Raw genomic sequence first — 22,897 nt, forward strand, 5'->3', positions numbered from 1 at the left:
GCCTGTCCACAACAGCCTGTGTTCTCCTTCCAGGCCAGGAGATTCCCGGGGCAGGCGGCCGTGTGGGGGACATTGGTGACCCGCTGGGCCCACGGGGGAGAGGCACAGACAGACTGGGTGATGACAGGCCAGGCAGCCACCTGGCTGGGCCCTCCCACCCCGTGGCAGGGCGGTCAGACTGAGGGCAGCCCAGGGACCATGCTGCCTTCACCTCTGCTGCCACACAGGACATTCCGCCAAGGAGACTGGAATTCACACTTTGAAAAACTACTACCTTCTGCTGGCATGGTTCCTGGTGGAAGTTGGGGGGTGTTCACTGCTGCTTCTCACTGACCCTGGAGGCCTCCGGGTGAGGGAGTCCCACAGGGGCACGTGCTGGGTGGGGCAGGTGGCCCAGTTCTGGTTCAAGGACCATCCTTTGCTTCTGTGTAGCCATAAGAAAGTCCCCGCCACTCTAAGAGTCTGGTTTATCTTATGGAAAACGAGGGAGTCCCCCTTGCTGTCCCCCTCCCCAGGTGGAGGTTAGGGCTCAGGGAGAGCAGACCTAAGGGCGGTGGGGAGGGGCCGGTGAAGCAGAAAGATGGCACAGGGCCGAGGATGCGGTGGACAAGGCTGGCTGAGTGTCCTGCCCTGGTGGCATTGTTCAGAAGATGTTGGTGGTTCTCTTCTGGGTGGCCAGGCTCTGGGTCCAGGTGGCCAGGTGGGGAGAGGCCCTGCAGCCCTCTCTGGATCTGGGGACTCTGAACTGAGGTTGGACCTAACAGTGTCAAAACAAACAAACAAAGAACGCTGCAGCCACAAAAAAAAAAAAGCGCCTTTTTCAGGCTAGCTTTTTGGGGGTGTGGGGGGGGGGGCGGGAATTCCCTCCCCAGGCTGTGGGGAGGGGAGTGGGCAAGGCAGAGGATGGGACCGGCCTGGGTACTATGAGGCCCTGCCTGTGACAGTACCAGGCCCTCTCTCCCCACCCCAGCCCCTCAGTCCTGAAAACCACCCTCAGAGTTTCTTGTCCCAGCACTGGACGTCTTGCCCTTTGCTGGCCTCACCTTTGCCCTCTGCGAGTCAGGTTGCAGAGCGCCTTTTATCTGAGTGTGAGGAACGTGAAAGAGGACACGGTTTCCGTCGTCAAACGGGCTTGGGGAGCCCTGTGACCCAGGCAGTCGCTTAGCACGCCCGCCCTCAGGTTCAAGGGCCCGGGAGGTCCTGCGGGGAGGAATCTGCCCAACCCTTTTTGACCCTTTCCCCAAACGTATTTAATCAGGGGACCCGTTTGCTCCTACAACACCCATGAAATAGGCTTTGAGAGGTGCTCTAGGGCACGAGGTTGGAAGTCAGGAGAACTGAACTCTGCTCCCCAATTTGCCGTGTGGCCATGGACATCAGTGTCCTTGTTCAAGACGGACGCTGAGGATGGGGCCTCAGCTCTGGGTTGCCTCGTCCAGCAATGAGACTCCCGGCCGAGCTGGTCATGGCCACAGTCGGCCAGCGGAGACAACTCCCAGCTGCCCCATCCCCCAATGTATGGGGACCAGTGGTTGTACACTTACACGTCTCCCCACCCAGGGGAACCCACTACTCCCAGGGCACTGGCACGGACCTCTCTGCGCCTATGCACAAGGAATGGTGAGCTTGGTTGTGGGGAAGAATTTCCTGCCTGGCAGGTGGGCATAGGGGAAGGGCATGTGGGTGGCCGGGAGGACCCTTACAGCAATGCTGAGAATGCAGAGACCAGACAGGCAAACAAGGGTGAGTCCCCACGGTTTATTATGGAAGCCTATAAAAGAGCCAGGTTGAGTATTTCCAAAATCACAAAATGCACAACATTCATTTTTTTTTAATATGCAACATGGAATATTATATACAGATTAAAACCACATGACAGCAAAAACACTCACACGGCACCAGTTTCATATCAAAACAAAACACACAAGTGCTTTTTCAATATTAAAACAACTGTGATAAAAACATATTAATATTTTGAACCATGTTTACAATAGAGAAAAAAATTCATATTTTACTAAATAACAAATATTTAACAGCAAAAACTTTATACTAAATATCTATTTTGAATTATAACAAAAATAGTACTTATAATAGTTTATAAAGACAGACACAAAATTATAACATTTATGAAAAAAAAGTTTTGTGTATAAAATAATATTATAGTGATCCGGGCAGGGTCAGAATGGTACCCAGAACACAAACGCCAGCGCCCAACATCGAAAGTGCTTCAATCTGCAAGCCTGTGGCAGGAAGAGGGTTGTGGGGTTTTGTCTTTTTAATGTCAAGTTACAATAGTTAGGAATGGTAAGTGAGGAAACATCACCCAACTAGCGCTACCTCTATAGAGCCTATACAAGAAACACACGGACACGGATGGACACAGAGAGGAGAGACGGCTGAATTTCGACACTGGGACCCTCCTGTCAGCCAGTCAAGAGCTTCTTTCGGTTCCCTTCTTGTTGCCTTTGAGACCCAGCGGGGTAAATAATCCTTCCTTCCTCCTCACGGGGACCCCCTCCGACTTCCCCTCTGCCCCTCCCAGGCTGGTCACCCCAAGAGAAGGCCACTGATGCCTCCCAGAGCCCTCCGGACCCCCCACCCCCTTACCAGGGCCAGGCCTGGTGGGCTTCCTGTCTGAAGTAGCACTTACTGCCTTCCTAGATGTTCAGACAAAAGCAACTGGTTCAGGACAAGCTGGGTCAGCTTAATGGACCAGGAACCTTGCAGACACTGGGCTTTTTTATGGGTATGAAATTCTGGTGCACCATGCAGATATTTTGCAAGCGTTGATGAGTCTTGACACATTTTTGCCTGTTTTTCAGAATGTGTGTGTGGGGGGGGGGGGTGGATTGAGAGATTTTGCTAATATTTTAAAAATGTCTCTTTGTCAATGACGCCCCTGTTCTGCACTGTTTTTTAGTAGTGAAAATGTAGGAACCAAATGAAACACTTGAGAACAGGGGTTATAGAGCGGTCCACCAGGCATGAACCAGTTGCCCTAAAGCCTACCACACAGGGATGTGAGTGGGGGCGGGTGGGGGTCTGCAAGCACCATGAGGGGGCCACTCAGCGGCCACAGTAGCCACTGCTACAGAGAGGGAACTGGAGGGAATGGAATCCTGCACTCTTCTGTCTCTTCTGTGTGTTTTTGATTTTCTTGTAAAGATGATTCGTCAAAATCCAATAGAGAAACACAGAAAGCCAAGAAAAATCTGAAAACAGACAAAATCACTTAGAGACTCACCAGAGACCCCCAAAACCATCCCGGGAGGCATCCCAAATTTCCAACACTCAAAATGCCAGTGGCAGGAACCACTCCTCTGTCCCCCAGTCATCCCGACTGGCCAGTTTTCAGCCAAATCACTTCTGACAAATCGCACGTACCCTCCTCCTCAGCTCTGCAGCACCCTCCCCACTGCAGCTGCCTCCAGACCACGGCAGAGGACCTGAGTCAGCGCAGCGAACGGGCTGCCTCCTTCGCTCACCTCCCCTTGCTTTCGTCTTGTCCCCACACCTCTGAGCTGGGCTAAGTAGACAGTGGCATAGAGGTGGGTGGGACTTCAAGGACATCTTTCCAAGGGCAAAGGGCCAAGGGTGAGGGTCAAGGGACGGACAACAGGGGCCCTCACTCCCTGTCAGAGGAAAGAACCCGTATACTTCCCCATGCTCACTAGGAGGAGTGGGGGGCACCGGGGTGAACAGTGGCCAAGCAAGAGCTTGTGGCAGCCTCCAAATCCCCATGTGAACAGGGTTTTTGACAGAGCAGGGAGGGAGGCAGGGGGCCATTTCCCCACCACCGCCAGGGGGCAAAGGTGGAGGCACTGGACTTCACCCGGAGAGTGAGGCTCTGAGGTTGAACCCACAGAAGGTCTGGAGCCCGTGGGTGGGAGGACCCATTCGCAGAAGCCCTGCCCTGGACAGCTGGGAAGGAGGCTGGGGACAGAAGAGATGCTTGTTCCAGTCCCCGGGAACGCCAAGATTCGGTTGTATAAGTGAATAAATATGGGGGGAGTGGGGAGGGTCCGGGGTGAGGGGCAGCGGGCAGCCCATGAGCCAAAGGCCTTGGGCATGTGTGTAACAGGGAAGTAGGATGGGCTCAAGGCTGCCTGGCAGGAAGGTGAGGATGTCAGTGCGCATGCCCAGGGCCACCAGGGAGGGTGCTGGGAGGACAGGGCCTGGGGCTCCTTTGCCCCAAGGTCAGAGAGAGAAAAAGTAGCAGCAATAGGTAATTTCAAATGTCCAAACTGGCAACAGGGTGGGGCCCCTGCAGGCTGCTTGCAGCCCCCCACTCTACCAAGGGTGACTCGTGTTCTCTTACCCAGTATGCTATTCCTGGGCAGCCACACCAGGAGAGGCACTCTACCAGTCTGAGTCAAAGCAGGAAGGGAGGGGGTGCTGAAGAGAGCCCCAAACGGGGCACCTCTTTTCCTCCCTCCCCCTCAACCACCCGTCCTCAGACTAAAGGGGCCCAAAAGAAATGGGAGAGGTGGGACCAGTTCAGAACATGACAAGCAAATGCGACAGCCAAGCCACTGACTTTTAACACTGGAATGGGCATGCAGAGTGCCCCGCCATGCCCCTTCCCAGAAGCTAAGCTGGTGGGAACTGGAGGGACTGGAGAGAAGTAGGAGCCAGGAGAAGAGCCTTTCCCCTGGAAGGACGGGGCCCTTGTGGCTTTGGGTAGGGTTTGCCAGGGAGAGGAAACAGGGGAGGGTAAGGTATGGGGGGCCGCTCCCCCTTCCCCACGTTCCCGCCCCCTCCCACACACAGGTTTCGACCCTTCTGGTGCCTCCCACCACCACCACCCCACCCCACCCCGCCTGGCTGGGCTGAGGTGGGGGTATGGGCCAGGCGCGTTTAGACTGTGGCGCTCAGCATGGCCTCCGTCTCTGGCAAGATCTTGTTCTGGTTAGAGTCCAGGCCAAAAAACTTGACACTGAGGCCATCCACGGGGTGCAGGACAGGGACCAAGGTGATGCGGGGGAAGGTCCGGGTGGCCAGCTCAAAGCGGCTCGTGCTAGCCAGCTCCACCGCCAGCACCTTCAGGAACAGCTTGGCCAGATGCTTGCCCAGGCAGGTGCGGACGCCGCCGCCGAACGGGAGGTAATGGAAGCGGCCATCCTTGTCTTCACTCCGTGCCTGACCAAAGCGGTCTGGATCGAATACGTTCACGTCTTTGAACACAGGTGCCGTGTCGTGGGTATCCCGGATGCTGTACATGACACTCCAGCCTTTGGGAATCTGAAAACCCTGGAGGCAAGACGGGGGCAGGGGTGAGGTATGGTGGTGAAAGCCGGAGGAGGTCTGAGAGAGGGCAGATGACTTTCTGCCTGCCAGCCCCACAGGTCCAGATGTTTCTAGAGGCCCCCCACTGTGGCACCCCCTCCCCCCACAGCTCCCCCCTCAGCAGATGTCTCTTGTTTTACAGATGTCCACATGCAACTTCCATTATGATACCCGGATTAGCTTCATCTGACCCAGCATCTGGGTACTGAAGTACCCTGACAAAAAGGCTGTTCTTTCCCAGCAGCCAGCCCCCACCCCCAAAGCAATGTTCCCAAGGATCCCCAAAGCCCCAGCCCCGCAGGGCCCAGCCTCACATCAAGCTCGAAGGTCTGCAGCACGGTACGGTAGCCACCAGAAATGGGTGTGAAAAGGCGCATAACCTCCTTGATGACACAGTCCAGATAGTGTAGCCCGCTGAGGGTGTCGAGGCGCAGTGTGCCCTCACAAGGGCAGCCACCACTGTGCAGGATGCCCTGGGCCCGCAGCTCCTCTCGCAGCTTCTCCAGCACGGCTGGGTGCTTCAGCAGCTGCATGATGAGCGAGGTGCTGGCACTGGCAGTGGTGGCGTAGGCTGCGAAGATCAGCTCCAGAGTCCCGTCCTGCAGCGGCAAGGAGAGAGGCATCGTCGATGATCCAGCGCCGGGGCAGCCCCGCTCCACCGGCATCCCCCGTGCCCCAGGCTCATCTAGCTGGGCCTGCCTCTGACCCTCATGTTGCTGCGGCATCCGGGCCACAACAGACACAGGTCACGGGGCCAGTCCCCCGGCTGGGCAGGAGAATTAGCTGCTACAGTCCAGGGCAGAGGCACGAGCCTGGAAGTCCCTTGGGGCAGGGCTGCTTCTCCCTCACTGCTGGATTCCAGAGCCAGCCCCAGCAGGTCTAATCAGCGCAGTGAGCTCACAGAAGAAAAAGGACAAATCTCAAGGAGCCAGGCCCGGCGTGGCGAGCAGGGTGGGTCTACACTGGGGCTTTCCAGCTGGCAGCCGCGGCCCCTTCCTCCATCCCCAGGACATCTAGTAGGAGGTCAGGAGTACTGATGGGGTTGGGGAGGTAACCTGGGACCACACCCACGGGGACGTGTGCTGGGCTGAGCGGAGGTGGCCCCCAGAAGCCTCAGACCCCACCAGGGTTCTCAGGGGAGCAAGACACCTGGGCACTGGGTACCCCAGGGAAAGGTCTCAGCGGGTCACCTCATCCCAAACCCTGTATTTTACACGTGAAGGCCTAGAGAGGAGAGGGAAGGGACCTGGGTTTCTGACTCGCCGTGGCACCACCTACGAGGCACAACACTTCTTGTCAAACGGGAAGGTCACTGGAGCTCCTAATGGCTCGCCAGGGGGAAAGCAGGAGCCAGACTAAGGGTGAGCACAGACAGTGGGGATGGCGGAGTCTTCAGGAAGTCTCCGTGGGCACCTGGCAGGCATGCAGGTGGCAGAGTCGAGACCAGGATGAGTTGATGAATCCCTCCTCAGGTGGTACACCCACCCTAAAAAGGGGCGGGCAGTGGTGAATACCGGGAGGTGGAGGGGGTCGAGGGGTCGAGGGGGTCAATGAAGCCACCGACACCAAATGTGCGTGGGGGTTCTAGGGGCCAATTTTCAGTACCTTTTCCTAAATGGTGGATGGGATTGTGGGTGGGATGGAGAGTGTGGGTGCACAGAAGCTGTGGTGGGGGGCGGTACCACCCACTGCGGATGCTTCTCATCTATCCCCATCAGTCTGCACACTAAGCAGACGGGGACACGGTCTCTTTTCTGGTTAAGTGCCCCAGCCCCAAGCAGTGATGGCCACCACAGCTGGTCAGGGACAGTCCCTGGGGGCTGGGAGCAGAAGGGGTAGAAACAGAGCATGGGGCGCTCGCGCTGACCACTGGGGAGGCCGCCCCCACCTTCAGCTCCTGCATGGTCATCTCCTTCCCATGCTCCTTGCTGCTTTCAATGAGAATGTCCAGTGCGTCTGAGTAGTCCTTGCCCTGGGTGCACTGCAGCTTCTCCCGGATCGCCTTTTCTAGGCCCTTCTGCAGGATCTGCCGTGCCTGAATGCCCTGAGGGGAGAAGGAGGCCACCTGGTCACCAAAGAGGAAGGGCCCCCTCCCACGGCCGGGAGGGCCACGGGGAAAGGACTCCTCTGAGAACTTCCCACCTAAACTGCAGAGACCAGCAGGTGAAGGCTCCACCCCCACCCTTCTGCTGACACCTCCCCTCTGTCTGTGTGACCAGTGAGCGTCTTAGTGGTCGGCCACCATCTCACTCCAAGTGGGTTCATGGATGCCCCATCTCCTCTCCTCCCAGGCCCTGGGTGCTCACCCGTCGGTAGCCGCTAAAAGGCAAGTCGACAGGCAGGGAGAAGACGTTCTCAACAAACTGCTGGTAGACTTCAAAGAGGTGGCCAAGGTCCTCTTCGGGGATGCTGAAGCCCAGCAGCACACGGATGGCCATGCGGAAGGTGAGCTTCTGCGCCTCCTGGTACACGTTGATGGCCTCAGGGCAGCTGCTCCAGGCGCGAAGCGTGTCCTGGATCACCAGCCGGATCTTAGGCAGGTAGTTCTGCAGGGCCTCATGACTGAAGATCTTGGAGAAGACCTGGAGGGCAGGGGACAGTGGCAAGAGGCGCTCGTGCCGGCCCTCTCGGCTCCCAGGGGGCCCCGCTGAAGCATGCAGCCAGGACGGTGGCCACAGAGACTCTGGGTCCCCACTCCAATCGAGCTCCGCTTTCCAGCTCTAGACACAAACACCTGCTGGCTCGCCTACCTCCAAAGCCCCTCCTGCTGCCTGTGCCTTGAGGCAGAACCAGGGGAAGGACAGGCTTAAAACACCATTCGTGGGCACTTTTATTCAAAGTCAGGACCTTCCATGTCATCACATGGAGATGTGAGCTGTCCTCTCCTTTCCTGACGCCCAGAAAAGCATGCGCTCCAAACAGTGGCAAAGCCCTGCGGACTGGGCAGTCCAGCCGCCAGCAGGTCTGCAGGCGATGTGGCTGTATCAACTTTGGGGAGCATGCAACGGAGTGTTGGGCAGGGCTGCGGAGGAGCTGGCCCCTCCGCGACAGGAACCCATTCCCAAACTCCCCCGCCACAGGGGCAGAAGCACCCAGGAGGAGTGGAACACAGGTGCAAGGACTGGCCAAGGAAGAGATGGAAAGCACTAGGTGGCTCTTCTTCTCCACTGACGGGAGGACAAGAGAGTCTGAGGTTAGACCACAGGCAGGACTTCCTGAGACCAAATTGCTCTTATTCCCTGGGAAACACCTACTGGGTGCAGATCCCAGGCCATCTGTTAATAGCTGTGCCACAAAAATGTCTTCAATGTGGCCAGGCCTGGAGGCAGGGGAATGGGGGCAAGATTTTCCACCCCAAAAGATCACAAAGCCAAACAGAAGCTCTTTTAATGCCCTGCATCTTCCTGGTCCATTTTAAGTAGCCAGTGAGTCCCTGTTTCCACCTTCTCTGCTTTCCATCCTCCTGCTTCCTCAGTAACACCCTCTGCCCCCTCCTTACCCAAATGCCCCAGCACAGTTTTCACACTGGTGACCACGGTGTACAGGAGAGGGGACAACATTAGTTTATTTACTGATCGCCTGTGTGTCCCACTCATAACCAACATCCTCTACCCCCTCCAAGAGTCCAGAGCAGAAGGGGGTACCCCCACCAACAGCGAGGGAAAGGTCACTGGGGAAGGCAGTGAGGGGAGGGACGGCACAGGAGAAGGAGACAAATATTCCTCTAGCCCCCCTACCCCGACCCACGCAAACCACACACACGCGCTCACCCTCCCCTCCTGTCCCCCAAACACAACCACCGCACAAACTGTAAATGTGAGAATTTCCCCTGCAGTCAGCTCGAGGAGGAAAAGGTAACATTTTCCTGGCCTCAGCCCTGCATGGCTAATGGGAGGGCTGGTTTGCAGAAATAACAGTGCTGGCCCTTCAGTGGCCCAGCCAGGCATTCACAATAGCACTTTCATTCCGAAATTCCCGGTGGGCAGACGGAGGGAGGGAAGGAGGCCAGTGAGGGGCAGAGAAGCCAGCACTGTTCGGGGCTGCTCTTGCTATTAAGGGACAGCTGAAATGTAAAAGGATGATGGGAAGTGGCCAAGGGCAGCTCGGGCCTGAATGGGTCACTCACACCTTGCTCAGTGTGGGGGTCCCAGGAATATACAAGGGAGACTTCAGCTGCTACTCTCTTCAGAGGGCTATGGATAAAGGCAGTGTGCTCTCTGCCTCAGTACCCCCCCCACACACACACCCCGGGTCCTCAGGATTCCAAGTTTGGCTCTTATGGGGTGGGAATGGGGCCCAGTCCCGAAAGCCCAGTGCTGGCCAACTAAGGGCCCTTACAAAACAGCAAAATGCTCATCAGGGAGGCAGAAAGATACTCTGTGGCTACCAGGCCTCAGTGAGGAGACTGGAGGTGGGGGCAGGCAGGGAGAGGGAGGCCACACCTGGCCTAGGACCAGCCAGCTCAGGGCCAACTGAGTACTGTCATGGAGGGGATGGGGGCAAGGGCTGGCCAGGCTCCCAGCACCAGGAGACCTGAGCCCAAAGGTGGGCATGTGGCAGTGGATAACAGGACAGAGGCCATGCAGACCTAGACTGGTCAGTGTCAAAGCCAGCTACGCTCTAATATGCAGTGGGGTGGTGACTCTGCAAAGGCAGACTGGGTATCCAGAGACCTAAGTTTTAACTTACCAACTTACTGTGTGACCATGGCCTAATCACGCCCCCCAGCCTCAGTTTCCTCATCTATAAAATGGTGAGGTTGAAAGACGTGAGCTCTGTGGTTCCTTTCAATGTACAGAGCACATAAATGCCAGTATCTATGTGTCCCAAAGTAGATGCCATCCCCTTGAAAGAGTCCAGAATCTGGCACTGCATGAGTCACCTGGTAAGGGCCTACCAGGCCCCCATGCACGCACTCCAAGCAGGCTACAGTGGCCCAGGAAGGGCCATCCCAGGGTTACCAAAGGAGGCGCTCTGAGGACCCCCACTGCACTTTAAGGACTGGCCAGATGTGACCCATTGAGGAACCCTGCCCTGCCCTGCCCTGCCCCAAAGGTTACATTCCCTGCGCCCTCTAGTGATGGCCAGATGAACTGCTCCTTCTCAAACCTTGGGGTCCAAAGAGGGCAGGAGGACCAAGGGGGATTTGGGACTAAGCAGATGGACTCCGAGGGTAAGAGGTCCACACGTGACCTCTAGGAAGACAGGGGTCCTTATGGGGAGCTGGGAATGATCCCCAGGGAACCCTCTGCCACCCTGCACCTGCAAGCCTCTGGGCTGGGGCTTCTGAAAAGGGAATTACAGCCAGGTCCAGGGTTCTTTTCTTGACCCTGACTCATCAGTGGCAGCCAGCAGGTCACTGTCCTCTCTAGGGATTGGTTTCCCCACTGGTTTCATGAGAAGTTTAACTGGATGTTCTTGGGTCCCTTTCCACCTAGCCATCTCACCCATGATTCCTCTCAGAGCCCCCCGAGGCGGAGAAAATGGCCAACCGAGAAGTGAAGCAAAGGGAGATTGCAGGCGCTCTGAGCCCAGAGGACTTTGCTCAGAGGTCATCCAGTCCATGCCCCTGCTTCCAGCCCAGCGGCTCCACAGACATCAGGGCCTCCCAGGCACCAGGAAAACTCCCGGGCCTCATCTCTGGGTTGGTGCCCAGGATTAACAACGAGGGCACTTCCCACAGCCGAGGCAGCCCAGAAACCACCACCCACCACAAAGGCCAGGAGGAGGCGGAGGTGCTGGCCAGGGCACAGGGAGGCCTGGGCCACGTCGGGCGGGCGGGGTCAGGACTCGGGCACACGGGAAGGCGCCCAGCGGAGCTGCGTGGTGTGAAGAGAGGAAGGGTTCCCAGCCCCCAGAGCCGACTGCCCTGACCACAGTTGTAACAGGAGCCACAGCTGCTTTGTCTCCCTCTGGGGCTTCCCTAGGAATTCCCAAAAGTGAGCCAAGAATGTTGGACAAAGGTCATCGGGAACCAGCTGTGGCCCAGGCAAAGCCCTGCAGAGGGAACAGCAGGTATGGACTTCCCACCAGGGTTGGTGCCGGGACAGAGAAAGCAGAGTGTCACGGGAGACCCGAGAACTCCCAGGCACAGATGCGGCGCAGCGCAGGATGGGCTCTCGCCTTGGAGGGCGTGCCTGGAAACCCTCCATCACCCCCATCAGTTTCTCCAGCAAAGCAACTGGCTCAAGGGTCTACATCCTTGTTCTTGCTCTCTCCCCTGAATGGGAGGGGGTAGGGGTGGGACACCAGGGGGCTTGTCAAGGTTCAAATCCTCCATAATTGTTTCTATACATGCTTCCCCCTCCTGCCTCTCACATAGAGCCCCTGGGAGAGGAGTGGCACACTGGAGCCCCAGAGCCCTGCTTGCTAACCTGCTCAGCCAAATAGCCTCCCCCTTCTCAGCTGGTGGCCATGAAAGCACAGACGGACAGACAGCCTCTGGACAGGCAGCCTCGGGAGCGGGAAGAGTCAGAGAGCGAACCTACTCCTTGGGCCAGTGACTCAGACTGGGAGGAATGGAAGCGGCTGCCCAGGAGGGTGGGGGCCTGGGCAGGCCACCCCGCCAAGCCAAGCCACCGGAGCCACAGCCTGCGGAGTGGAAAGAATAACAGAGGGCAGGCAGCCTCCAAGGCAGCTGTCCGCACAGCACAGGGGTGACGCCAAGGTGTGTACTTTAAACTCAAGTAAGGGGGAGGACAAGAGAGGACGTCATCTTCCCAGATGCCTGGCATTTCCACTGGGCCTGGACTTCACCTTGGCGGCCTCCTGAGCCAATCCCGTCTCAGCCCCTCTGGTTGGGAGGGGCCAGCCCAGACCCCCCAGCCTGGGCATGCTTCTGGGTTCCCAGCACCTATGGGAACAGAGGGTCTGTCCCCCAGTTGACTCCAGCTCTAATTCTGTCCCCAGGACAAAAGCACATGGTGGGGGAGGGAGAGCAGCCCTTGGCAGATACCTAAGCCACAGAATCTGAAGGTTTAGGTTTGCCGAGACACTCATCCTTCTTCCAGCCATAGCAAAACCCCCTCAGAAAGCTGAGGCCCAAGGGGGGAAGGGTTCTCCCAATGTCACAGTCCAGACCATGACTGGCCACACTCACCAACGGCAGGGAACCCCATCTCCCACCACTCCAAACCCCACGAGCCACCCTCTTACCAATCCCGGGAGCTCTGAATTTATCTAAGAGCCCTAAGGGGCCGCTTTTTTATAGCCAAGTTTATTCTAAGGAAAAGGCCAGCTGTTCTGGTTACTATATTCCTGCTCTCAGCATTTCTCTTCCCCTAGAGGCACGCTCTTAACCCCGGTCTTTCAGCCTGGGCCATCCTGAACAGAGACAATGGCTGGCACAGGGGGCTCCGGGCCAGAGCAGACCCCAGCCAAGCCTCCCCTCCCTGTCAAGGCCAGAATTGTCTCCCAAGGCTGGAAAGTGAGCAGACACCCCAGCATCATAGCCTTGGACCCCTCCCTGCCCTGGGAGGACAGAGAAAGGAGGGAAACGGGAGAGGGTGAACCCTACACCCAGCCAGCCCACCCGCCCACTCCCTGGCACAGGGCAATTGGAGGGAGGCACCCACTCCCAGGCGCCCTGGCGGCTGGCTGGCCATGGGCTCCCTCCCCCGTTGACCTTCACAGAGATCCGCTCCTGCCACCCGCGCCCTCGGCGGCCCCTGCACCCACCGGCTACTGCTACAGTAACTTTTGAGTGAAGGACTTCTGGGGCTGGCAGAACAAAGGCTGTGTGCCTCTGCCAAGGGGCTGGGGCAGAGCTCTCAGTAGCGGGGCTGCCTGGCCGCGCCACCCACCCTCCTATCCAGTACAGGTGGGAACTTCTGCCCCGAGCTGAGCCTGGGGAGACTCTGCAGCCAGAGGTTGTGCACTGGTCCAAAGGCCATCTAGGGCAGGTCTGAGCTGGCTTCCCTAAAGACCCCCAAACCCTCCTGGCTCTGCCCTCCTGCTGAAGCACTTCCTGGACTCTCTACCCCAACACAGACTGCAGGGTGCACAGGGTCTCTGAGAGGGGTGCAGTGATCCTGAGCCTGACCTCCACTCCTACCCAAGACAGGGCCCAAAGGCCAGGTCATTGAGGGATGGTGTGCGGGGAGGCAGGGCTTCTTAATCCTTACCTCCAAAGCCTGGGGAGCTGCTCCCCCACCTCAGCCTTGGGTACAGAAGTCCCCGTAGCCAGGAGTCTGAGATGAAGGGAAAGCCATGCCTGCCATCTCCGGGACACCAGAAATCCAGGATTAAGTGCATTCTCTGGGATGCTCTCCAAGTTTGGGGAGGGCTACTACTGTCTGAGGTGCCTTGAAACTGCTGGCCCTCTGGTGCCGAAAGGCTCGGCCCTATCTCCAAAGGAAAAGAGGAAATGCCTGATTCTGGTGTGTGGGGCTGTGCACTGGAGCTTCTGTAATTACCCCCAGCTCCTCCTCTGTGTGTCTGACAACTCTCCCCCCAATCTCCCCTACCACACTCCATCCACCCTTCCAGGGTAATTACCCCAGCCTCTGCACACAAAGAAGGATGACATCCCTCCCCCATTATCAGAGACACCCCAGACCCCTGGGGGAAGGGAAGTTACAAAAGAGAAGGGACAGAGTCTGAGGTAGTGGCTATAGGGACACAGGCCTGGCTCTCCAAGAGAGGATTTTGTTAGACTGGGCAAGACTTTCCGGACTTTCTCCCTAACAACCCCGCCCATCTTGGCCCTAGACCACCAGGACAGCAGGGCAAACACCTGGAGTGCAGCGATGGCTATAAGGAGCCCCTTCCCAGCACATCTGGTCGGACCTCCCAGAGAAGGGGTGGGCCACCAGCCCCAATGGAAACAGTGACGCTCCTAGTTCCCCGCCAGCCAGCCAGGCCCCAGCACACCTGGGCTGTACTTCCTGTGAGGACATCCTAACCAGGCCTGGGCCCGGCCCAGCGGCCTGCTCACCAGCCAGGTCCCTGACTACAGAGTGGACTGGATAAGGCATCGTGCGTGGCACACCCCCGACCTTGCCCAGGCTGGGTCCACTGGGCACTGGGGTCCTGCAGACTAGCCATTTTCTCCAGGACCAACAATATGCCCCTGAATATTCATTCTCTTCTCGTCCCTCCAGCTAGATCCTACTTCTTGAGGCAAAGACCGAGATTCCCACTTCTGTGTCTACCTAGTCCAAAGCCTTCAATTTGGCTCAGCAAACCTAAGTTTATGGAAAATTGAATTAGAGAGATTGTGGGGGGAGGGGGGAGAGACCCTTTCGCCCACCCATTTACCATAGGACCCATATAAATGCCACATAGCAAGCATCAACTAGTACACACACTGGGAGCGCCCTGCCCTGGGTTCTCAAGCCTCTGTCAGGATGAACTGCTTTCTGGCCACCTCCTATCCCCAAGGAACTAGAGAATAGGGTACCCCAAAGAGGGAGACCATCAATGTGGCTCTCAGTGTCAGGCCCCACCCCTGCTCCATCCTTATCCATCCCTCCCCCTTCCTTCCCTGTGCATTCCTCTGGCAGCATTCATCATGCCTTCTCCTTCCCTCCTCCCAAATGGACAATGTGGGCCAAACCTGGGGGCCCTCCAGGGAGCCCTCCCCACCTGGAGGCCCACAGCCAAGTTGGGCACCGGTGGGTGGAACCACAAGGCAACAGCAAGCCCTCTGCACCCCCAGGGTCTCACACTCTGGTCCTGATCCAGCCTTCTCCTTCCTCCCCACCCCCAACCACCAGTTTCTGGCAAGCCCAGGTGGGCAGGACTAAGTAGGGCTCTGCTTGGTGGCCCAGAAACAACTCATCTCACCGATGCCTGTGTTGCATGCCCTGTCCTGCCCTTTCTTTGCTTCCTGACCTGGTTCAAGTCCCTCAAACTCTCCAAGCCTCTGTGTCCCCTTCTGTGAGAAGGGGATGATAACTTTTCTTGTCAAAGCCTCTATAAAAATAAAATGAGGAAGCAGACGTATTCTCCGGAGCTGGGTTTCTGAATCTCAGGCTGTCTCCTCACTCTTTGGAACAGGCTTTGGGTGGAGTCATAAAGACTAGGAAAAACATAATGGCCAGCACATTTTATAAGCCCCCCATTCCTGAGCCTATAGCCCCCTCCCAGCCACTCCTCATCTGCCCCCTGGAATTGTTAGCTGCTTCCTGCTCTACTGAGGCAGATGGGGAAGACTACTTCAGGAGCCCCTTCCAGTACGTGCTTTATCGCGGGGCGGGGTGGGGTTGGGGGGGGGGGGGAGTTGTCTCTTCCATCAGATTTTGCCGCCTTTTGTCTACTTGTCTGCTATGGAGAACTACTCGTCGCATGCAGTGCAGAAGACACCAAATACTACAAGATTAATTCCTACGTTCACAAAGACCACTCCACATGGCCTTCTGGCCGAGAGGGCTGCTCACCGTTACCCGCCCCCCTCCCAGACTCTGCCACTCCTCCGGGAAGATCAGAGGCTGCCTCTCTTCCCTTCAGGTTTCAAACCTGGATGAGTCCTCTGACCTAATGGAAAACACCGAGGGAGGGGAGGTCGTGCAGCGCCCCCTCACTGGCGGCTTTAAGCCCGCCGGCCGCCGCCCCGCCCGCCTGCGGCTCAGCTTTCGGGTTACTGCAGTTCAAACAGCACGTGCCGCCCGCGCTCTGAGCCGCGGCGGCGGCGGCGCAGCCCTGTGAGGGGGCGGGGAGGCTCGCTCCGTGCGCGCTGGCTCGCCTCCTCCGCGCCTCTTGCAAGCGCTCGGGAAATCCACAGGATAAACACCCACTTTCTCTTCCTCTTTATGGGAGGGGGTAGGTGCACTTTGATCCCCTGCAGCGCCGCCGCTGCTCTCCCACCCCTCGCCCTTCCTCCGCCATCCAGACTGGTTCTCGCAGCAGTGGCCCAGATTTCATCTCACCCCTCCCGGGCGAGGCTCCGCGACCGTCTCGCACAGGGTGCTCGGCTCCCAGCGCTTGCCGCGTCTACCTTAATCCAGCAACCGGTGGCAGAAAGGCTAGGTTTGGTTTTACAAAGATCCGTTTCCAGGCCTTGGGAGCATGGACCACCATCTGCCCTTTTCTCTTTTTAATTTTGTGGAGCACCGCGAGGACAGGCGTTGGACGCCCTAGTCCCTGCCCGTTCAAGCTCCCTCTAAACCACTTCCCTCACCCCGAACAGCCAGCCCCCCGCTGGGCCTGGTAGTGGGAAAGGCACAGCTAGCCAACAAACGGGCAGACCCAGAGGAGGCCTGCCAGCTCTGGAACCTAGACCGCAGACTTCGAGGCACGGAACTGCGGGGTCCTCTGGCATGGTGTACAGATGGGGTCTCAGATTCGAGTGGGGGCGTCTCCCGGGCTCTGCGAACTCCTTACACCCGAGGCTGGTACAAAGAAGAGGGTCGGAGCAGGGTTGCGGGGTTCTTAACCCAGAGCGCTTACCTTGCGCTTGTTGCGGTGGATGTCGCCGATGGAGTTGGCCACTGTGTTTGGGCCCAGCAGCATGCGCGTGCTGCGTGGCCACTCAGTGCTCACGAGGTGGTGCTCGCCCATGAGGATCTTGCGCACGTTTTCTGCGCCAGTCACACGGATCAGCGGCCGCCCCAGCAAGTGCGTCTTGAACACGTTGCCATACTTCTCCCTCCTTGAGGACTGGAAGCCGGAACCCTGCGGGAGCCACGGAAAAAAACCTCTCTCAGAGCGTACACCTCCAGATGAGATGTCCGGGAGGCCCAGCCTGAGGGGCTCGAGGGGGAGGGGCGGAGGACCCCGCTCAGGCCACCAGTCCCCTGCTCCACCCCCCCCCCACACAAACACGCACGAAGGTTTTATTTTTCATAGCATGCACAAGAACTGGGAAGTAGGGCCTAGAGGATAATAAATAATGCAAGGAGGCGGGAGGCCCGGGGCACCCCTCGGGAGGGTGTTTAGTAATGACTTGCGGGAGGAAAAAGGTATCCCGGACCGCAGGACCCAAAGCTAGAGCCTTCGCCCCCCTCCCCCTCGCTCCCCCGCCCCACGCTCCGGAGCCTCTCGGAATAAATATTTCCAGGCTCTCGGCCACGGGCTGGCGAGACCCCGCGGGGTGGCCGCAGGCCAAAGATTATTTATAGCGGTAAGCGGTCGGTGCCCGGAGGCAGTCACTACAGAAGGGGGTTGGGGTTTCCTCCGTTCTCAGGGGTGGGCCGCGAAGGGACCCGGCGGCCCTCTGAGGGATCTGCAAGGTAGGGTCACGGGCCGAGAGCCGCGATTTTCCTAATGCAATGTGCCCTGGGAATAACTGAGAAGGATTTTCGTCGCCGCCCAGGAGTTTGGAACGGGAGCTCCGAGGAAGGCGCTTCCCGCGGGGCGGGGCAGGGCGGGGCGGCTGTCGCAGGTAACCGGATCCCCGGCGGCGGCTGCGGCGGCGCGAGCCCAGGACGCCTAGGCCCCAGCCCCGGCCCCGGCCCGGCTCTCAAAGGAGCTGGCTGAGCGGGCCCCCGCGCGGGTACCGGAAACCGAGGGGACCTCCGAGGGGCGGGGGCAGGGGCGTCCCGCTCACCTTTGACGTAGGCACTCGCCACCCCACCCCACGTTAACCCTTATCCCGCCGGGGCGGCACCGGGTGGGAAGGGGAGGGGCGCCACCTGTCCGGCCGTAGCTCTCGGCCGCCAACGAAGTGCGGATGCGGACTCCAGACCTACCGAGTCACGCACCCCCGAAGGGACACCTCGGCGGTCCCCTTTTCCTAGGTTGGTCTCTCTCCTCACTTTCCTTTCTTCTACGGAAAAGTATTCTCCAACTAGATGTGTACACACCCCAGCACAGCCGAAAAGTGACTCTGCAGAACCCGGATCCCTAATCACTTTTCCACATGCGCCTCCGGCCCCGGCCCGGGCGCGCGACAGGGAGAGAGCCCAGAGCGCCCGCGCCTCCAGGAGGGGGGCTGGGTCGCGGGGGGACGCCACCCCACTCCCAGGTTGTGGGGGAGGAGAGAGCTCTCCGACCCTGCCGCGGTTCTAGACGGCGTCTATCCCTTTAAGAGAATTCTAGGCGAGGATGGAGGTGCGACCAAGGGGGGTTGAGGAGCGGGATTCCCTCCCTCCGTCTGCTATACCCGTCTCGCTCGCTCCGTCTGACTCTCCGTCTCTCCTCTCCTTCTTTTCCTCTGTTTTTCTTTTCTTTCGACACAAAAGTTGGGTTGTGAATTTTCCGAGGTCGCCGCCGCCTCTCTCCCGCCGCCCCCCTCCCGCCTCTGATCTGCCTAACTATAATTAAAGTGCGTTTTTTGTGGCATTAATAAAGAGTTATTTGTCCGCCGTTTCCACGGTCTTCACAAAGAGGACTTTCATAGGGGCGGCCGCTCGGGCCGCGAGTCCAATTTATACAAAAATGTTGTATTTTTAGCCCTAGGCTCTGTTTAGATGGCGCACGGTGGAAACGGAGAGCCCTTGGAGGTCTCCCCGTAAAATCTGATAAATGACTCCAAAAAAATAAAGCTGGGATTCAGAGGGCTCCCATTAACCCCTTCAGCGGTCTCCTACAGGCATCCCCCATGTCCCTCCCACGGCGGAGTCTAGGGCCCTGCGGGCTGATGGAAGGGGAGGTGTAGGCCTGCTTCCCTTTTCCCATCTTCTGTGCGGGTTGGACACGGAGCCCCAAGGGGCCCTCCCTTGTGGGATTCAGAGAAAAGGTCAGGGGGACATTGGATGGCAGAGAAAGGTCAGGAAAAGGAGGTGGGGACAGACCATGCATTCCGCAGATTGGCTCTAACAAGACAGGAGCTGATGCCCGTATGAGGTATTTTATTTCCTAAATTCTCGGCCAAAAGCCTAGACCACCGCCGCAGTTAACTCTTTAAGTGTGGCGGCAAGGGAGAGGCTCTGGGGATTTCTCTGCGGAGGGTAGCCCTATTGGTGAAAGCGAACCCCTCCCCACTGCCTGAACAACCCCAAAAGAGATGGGCCGATTCTGGGACTTGGGAAGACCACACCGCAGAGGAAACGCGCATCACCCTCCTCGCCCCCGCTCCGCTGTCACTTGGCGCGGGGCGGGGCCGGCAGGGTGTAAGTGTGGTGCGCGCGCGGATTGCACGCGTCTGTTAGTTCCAAGCCTTGCTTTCGCACTTCTAAACCCACAGGTCTCTGCGTTCGCCTCCCGCCCCACCTCTCCCTTGCCCGGGTTGTCTTCAGGACATTCATGCTTCTCTTAACCGCCATCAGCATCCTCCGGACAAACACCGGTGCACACGCGAACACGACACACTTCCCGCGGTTGACCAGAGGCGTCCCCCACCCCCCAAAGAAAAAATTCTGTGTGTATCCACTTGCAAACGCGTTTGTCTAGCACTTGACGAGGTTAATTCCAGGTTAATCTCCCCATTACCTTACCTGAGTCTGGTTCCCGACGCGCCCACCCCCATTATCACCAGCAGCGTGAGGTCGTGAGGCGTCTGGCAACAAACATGCACACACTCTATGGATCTCACACACCAATCCCAGGTTTCTCTCCCTTGCTACAGTGTCCCCACCCAATAAGCAAATAGACCCTTTTCCTTAAAAGCCAAGAACCCTCGAGTCTCAGGCTTTTCATCTTCTTTGGGGTACCTCCTTCCCTCCCCACCACAAAATACACACGCTCTCTCCGACCTTGGACCAAGGCAGTTGTACCTAGCGCAGCCGACGACGCGGCGGGAACACAGCAGGGGGTCTAAAAGGGGCACTTCTGGGTGCCATTGGCTCCTTCGTCTCCCCGACTCAGTGTTCGGGTCCCAAGGACACCGCCAAAGCCCCGGAAGCCGACGGCGACCGGGGCCTGGAACGCGAAGGGGAGACGAAAGCGGCTCACGACCTGACGCCCCCTCAGGCCCGCACCGCGCGGGGAGCCCACTAGACCCCTGCTGGGTCGCCAGCGACGGGGGAAAGTCAATCTTGGGAGCCCTCTGGGGTCCTGGGACCTCTCGTATCAACTCCCAGAATTTGCGCACCGGGCGCCAGTGGGCTCCAAACCACGCCGCAGGCGGGCAGGAGAAGCCCGGACGGCACCCGCAAAGAGGAGGGAAGGGGCGGGGCGGGGACCCGTGCCTTCAAGCTCCGGGCGCCCCCTGGCCAGCCCGCGGCTCCCTCCTCCCAGCGCTCGCCGCTAGCGGACCCCGGAGAGCATCCGAGCGAGTGCGCCCTTACCTGTAGCAGCCAGTGGCCGGTCTCTCCGATGAGCGGGAAGCCCATGGAGCCCTTGGGGATGGGCAGCTTGCAGCTCTTGTCGCGGGTGGCAGCCCAGCGCAGCTGCCACAGCTGCTGCGACACGGCCAGCAGCAGCGTCACCGACACCAGGCACGCGGCGAGAGTGGCCAGCGCCGACACCAGCTCCAAGCCCTCAAAGAGCATGTTGGCGGCCGCTCGGGGGATTGGCTGTGCCGGCCGCGGCGGGGGAGGGGAAGGCCGGATGAGAAGGGACACGAACGGCGGGGGAGGGGAGGCTGCGGCCGGGGGTCCTGGTACCTCCAGCCGAAACAGAGAAGGAGGAAGGGGCCGCGGGAAGGGGAGTGGAGGCTGCGAGGGGAGCGGAGAGAGGGAGGAAAAAAATTGCCTACAAGAAGAGAGAGAGGAGACTCGAGGAGACTCGGAGTGTAACTTTGTTTGTTTGTTTGTTTGTTTGTTCCCTTATAGCGGGCTTGGGGACTGCTCGAGGGTGGTGAGATGAAGCCGTGAATCAAGCTGGTGGATTAGCTCTCCCCGCAACCATCACACTCGGAAAACTTTGGAAAACTTTGTCCAGCGGGAGCCTCTCTCGTAAGAGCTAGCGGAGAGAAAGTGCGATCGATTTGTCAAAAGTTTTCCCCTCAAATTCCTAGGTGGAAAAAAAAAAGGGAAAAAACTCTGAATCCAAAAATTCCAACGAACCCAGAAACTTTGGGGGCGAAGGGGAAGCCTCCCCGGCTGAGGCGAGTCGAGAGGCCCGAGCCCAGCGTCCGCGGGCTGCCCCCGGCGGCGCGCCCGAGCCGCAGAGCCGCCGCCGCGCACCCCCGAGGCGGGCGCGGCTGGCGAGGCGGCGCGGCGGGCGCGGCAGCCGGAGCGCGGGTGCGGAGCCGGCGGGCCGCTGCCGGGACGGGACGCGGCCGACGACAGAGCCCCGGGCGGGCGCTGGGGCGGCGGCGGCGGCGGCGGCGGCGGCGGGCGGGGTGAGGCGGGGTGGGGTTGGGGGAGGAGGTGAAAACCCGAGCTGGGCTATTGTATCAATTAAGAAAAGGCAATCCGTCCCGGGACGCAGTCTCTCGGCTCTGGAGTTGCTGCTGGGGGAAGAAAGGGGGAAAAAAGAAAGGAAGGCAAAAGGAATGAAAGAGGGGGAAAAGCAGGAGGCAGGATTTCAGGGCTGGTGGTTTTAAAAGCTTCTCTCAATGTGAATTTGAGTCCAAAGCGAGGCGATGCGTGTGTTTATATAGAGGCGGGAGGCTGCGCCGTGGGCGCTCCGCCAGCCCGCCCCCCCACCCCACCCCCACCCTACCCCCACCCCACTCCACCCCCCACACTCCCCCCCCCCCCCCCCCCGCGCTCACAAAGCCGGAGGCGTGGTGAAAGGCCGGCGGCCGGAGCGTGTGAGCGCCCGCCGGCCTCCCGCCCCGCCCCGGCCGCCCGCCGCCCGCCCGGGACCCACTTGTAGCCGCCGCAGGATCAAACTCAGTTCACCTCTCGCCTCCTCTTCCTTCTCGCCGGCGTCTCGCTGAGCCCGGCACCTACAGACGGACGAGAGGAGACACACACACACACACACACACACACACACACACACACACACACACACGGTGCGCGCTCGCTTCGTGCCCGCTTGGCTGCTAAGCTACTTCCCTCCCTCTTTTCCTCTCTCCCGGTCCCTGGCCCCCTCCTCCCGCCCCGGGCAGTCCCGTGTGGGCTGTCGCCCCAGTGGCTGAGGTCTCTGCCGGACTGCCCCTCGATGGAGGGCCGCTGAAAGCCCCTGAACCTGTGATCGGGGTCCCAAGCTCCAATCCCGCGGAATCCCGCCGGCTCCTATCTCCCGGGACCTTTCAACGCCCCCGCCAACATTTCTCCTCCCAATTCTCCTTAGCCGGGGTCCCCCATCTCCCATCCGGGCATCCCAAACCTCCGATGCAGAGGTCTCTCCTCCCCCCACCCCCCCGCCCGCACCACGACCCGCATATGTCTCTCATCCCACAAGACGCCAATGTTCCCCTTTCCCCGACCGCGTCCTGGGCTGCTCACGACGCAGCCCTTCCTCTCGGACCCCCTAACTTTATAGTGCCCTCCGCCCCCCGCAGCGTCGGAGGAACCCCCGGGTGCCGATCCGGGTGAGTGTCCCGCGCCGAGGACAAATGCGGCAGCCCCGGCACCCGGCACCCGGAGGCGGGAGGAGTCGGGTACAAACGTTCATTGATACAAATGAGTAAATAAACAAGCTGGGTGAGCGCGGCCACCTTCTCAGAGCCGGCCACAGAGGGCCCGGCGCGCGTGCCTGCGCGAGGTGTGCGTGTGGCCCGGGGCCGCACCTGTGTGTGCGCCTGTGTGTCCTTGGGTCGGCTCGACATCTGTGGAGCTGGGTGGTGTGTCTGCGGGTTCGTGTGTTCTCTGTGGAGCTATATGTGTGTCTGTGCATCCGTCTGTCATCTGGCCTCTCCTCCTGCGTGTCTGTGATACATGGAGCTACGCGTGCC

General features: G+C 59.1%; 1 protein-coding gene across 2 annotated transcripts; it reads right to left on the reverse strand.

The window, feature by feature from the left end:
• Window positions 1-1,744: 1,744 nt before the first annotated feature.
• Window positions 1,745-21,981, reverse strand: LOC106967773 (cytochrome P450 26B1). 2 transcript variants are annotated; one of them, XM_027072209.2, is made up of 7 exons: window positions 21,865-21,981; window positions 20,394-21,060; window positions 16,675-16,899; window positions 7,593-7,868; window positions 7,175-7,330; window positions 5,601-5,885; window positions 1,745-5,250 (listed from the first exon to the last, which is right to left on the reverse strand). In XM_027072209.2, the coding sequence occupies exons 2-7, from the start codon at window positions 20,595-20,597 to the stop codon at window positions 4,858-4,860; spliced, it is 1,539 nt and encodes a 512-aa protein (XP_026928010.1). In that variant the 5' UTR covers window positions 20,598-21,060; window positions 21,865-21,981; the 3' UTR covers window positions 1,745-4,857. The 2 variants fall into 2 exon arrangements, with proteins under 2 accessions (XP_026928010.1, XP_053056725.1); XM_053200750.1 differs by lacking the exon at window positions 21,865-21,981 and having other exon boundaries at window positions 20,394-21,225.
• Between the last annotated feature and the right edge of the window lie 916 nt (window positions 21,982-22,897).

The sequence above is a fragment of the Acinonyx jubatus genome, chromosome A3 (assembly GCF_027475565.1).
Source record: "Acinonyx jubatus isolate Ajub_Pintada_27869175 chromosome A3, VMU_Ajub_asm_v1.0, whole genome shotgun sequence".
NCBI classification, from domain to species: domain Eukaryota; kingdom Metazoa; phylum Chordata; class Mammalia; order Carnivora; family Felidae; genus Acinonyx; species Acinonyx jubatus.

Excerpts from the sequence above, each read along its gene's own strand:
- LOC106967773 (XM_027072209.2), bottom strand. The coding sequence starts at position 20,597 with ATGCTCTTTGAGGGCTTGGAGCTGGTGTCGGCGCTGGCCACTCTCGCC. Across the intron at positions 7,869-16,674 it reads TCCACCGCAACAAGCGCAAG|GTCTTCTCCAAGATCTTCAG; the intron begins GTAAGCGCTCTG and ends CCTGCCCTCCAG. Across the intron at positions 5,251-5,600 it reads TGCAGACCTTCGAGCTTGAT|GGTTTTCAGATTCCCAAAGG; the intron begins GTGAGGCTGGGC and ends TCTTGCCTCCAG.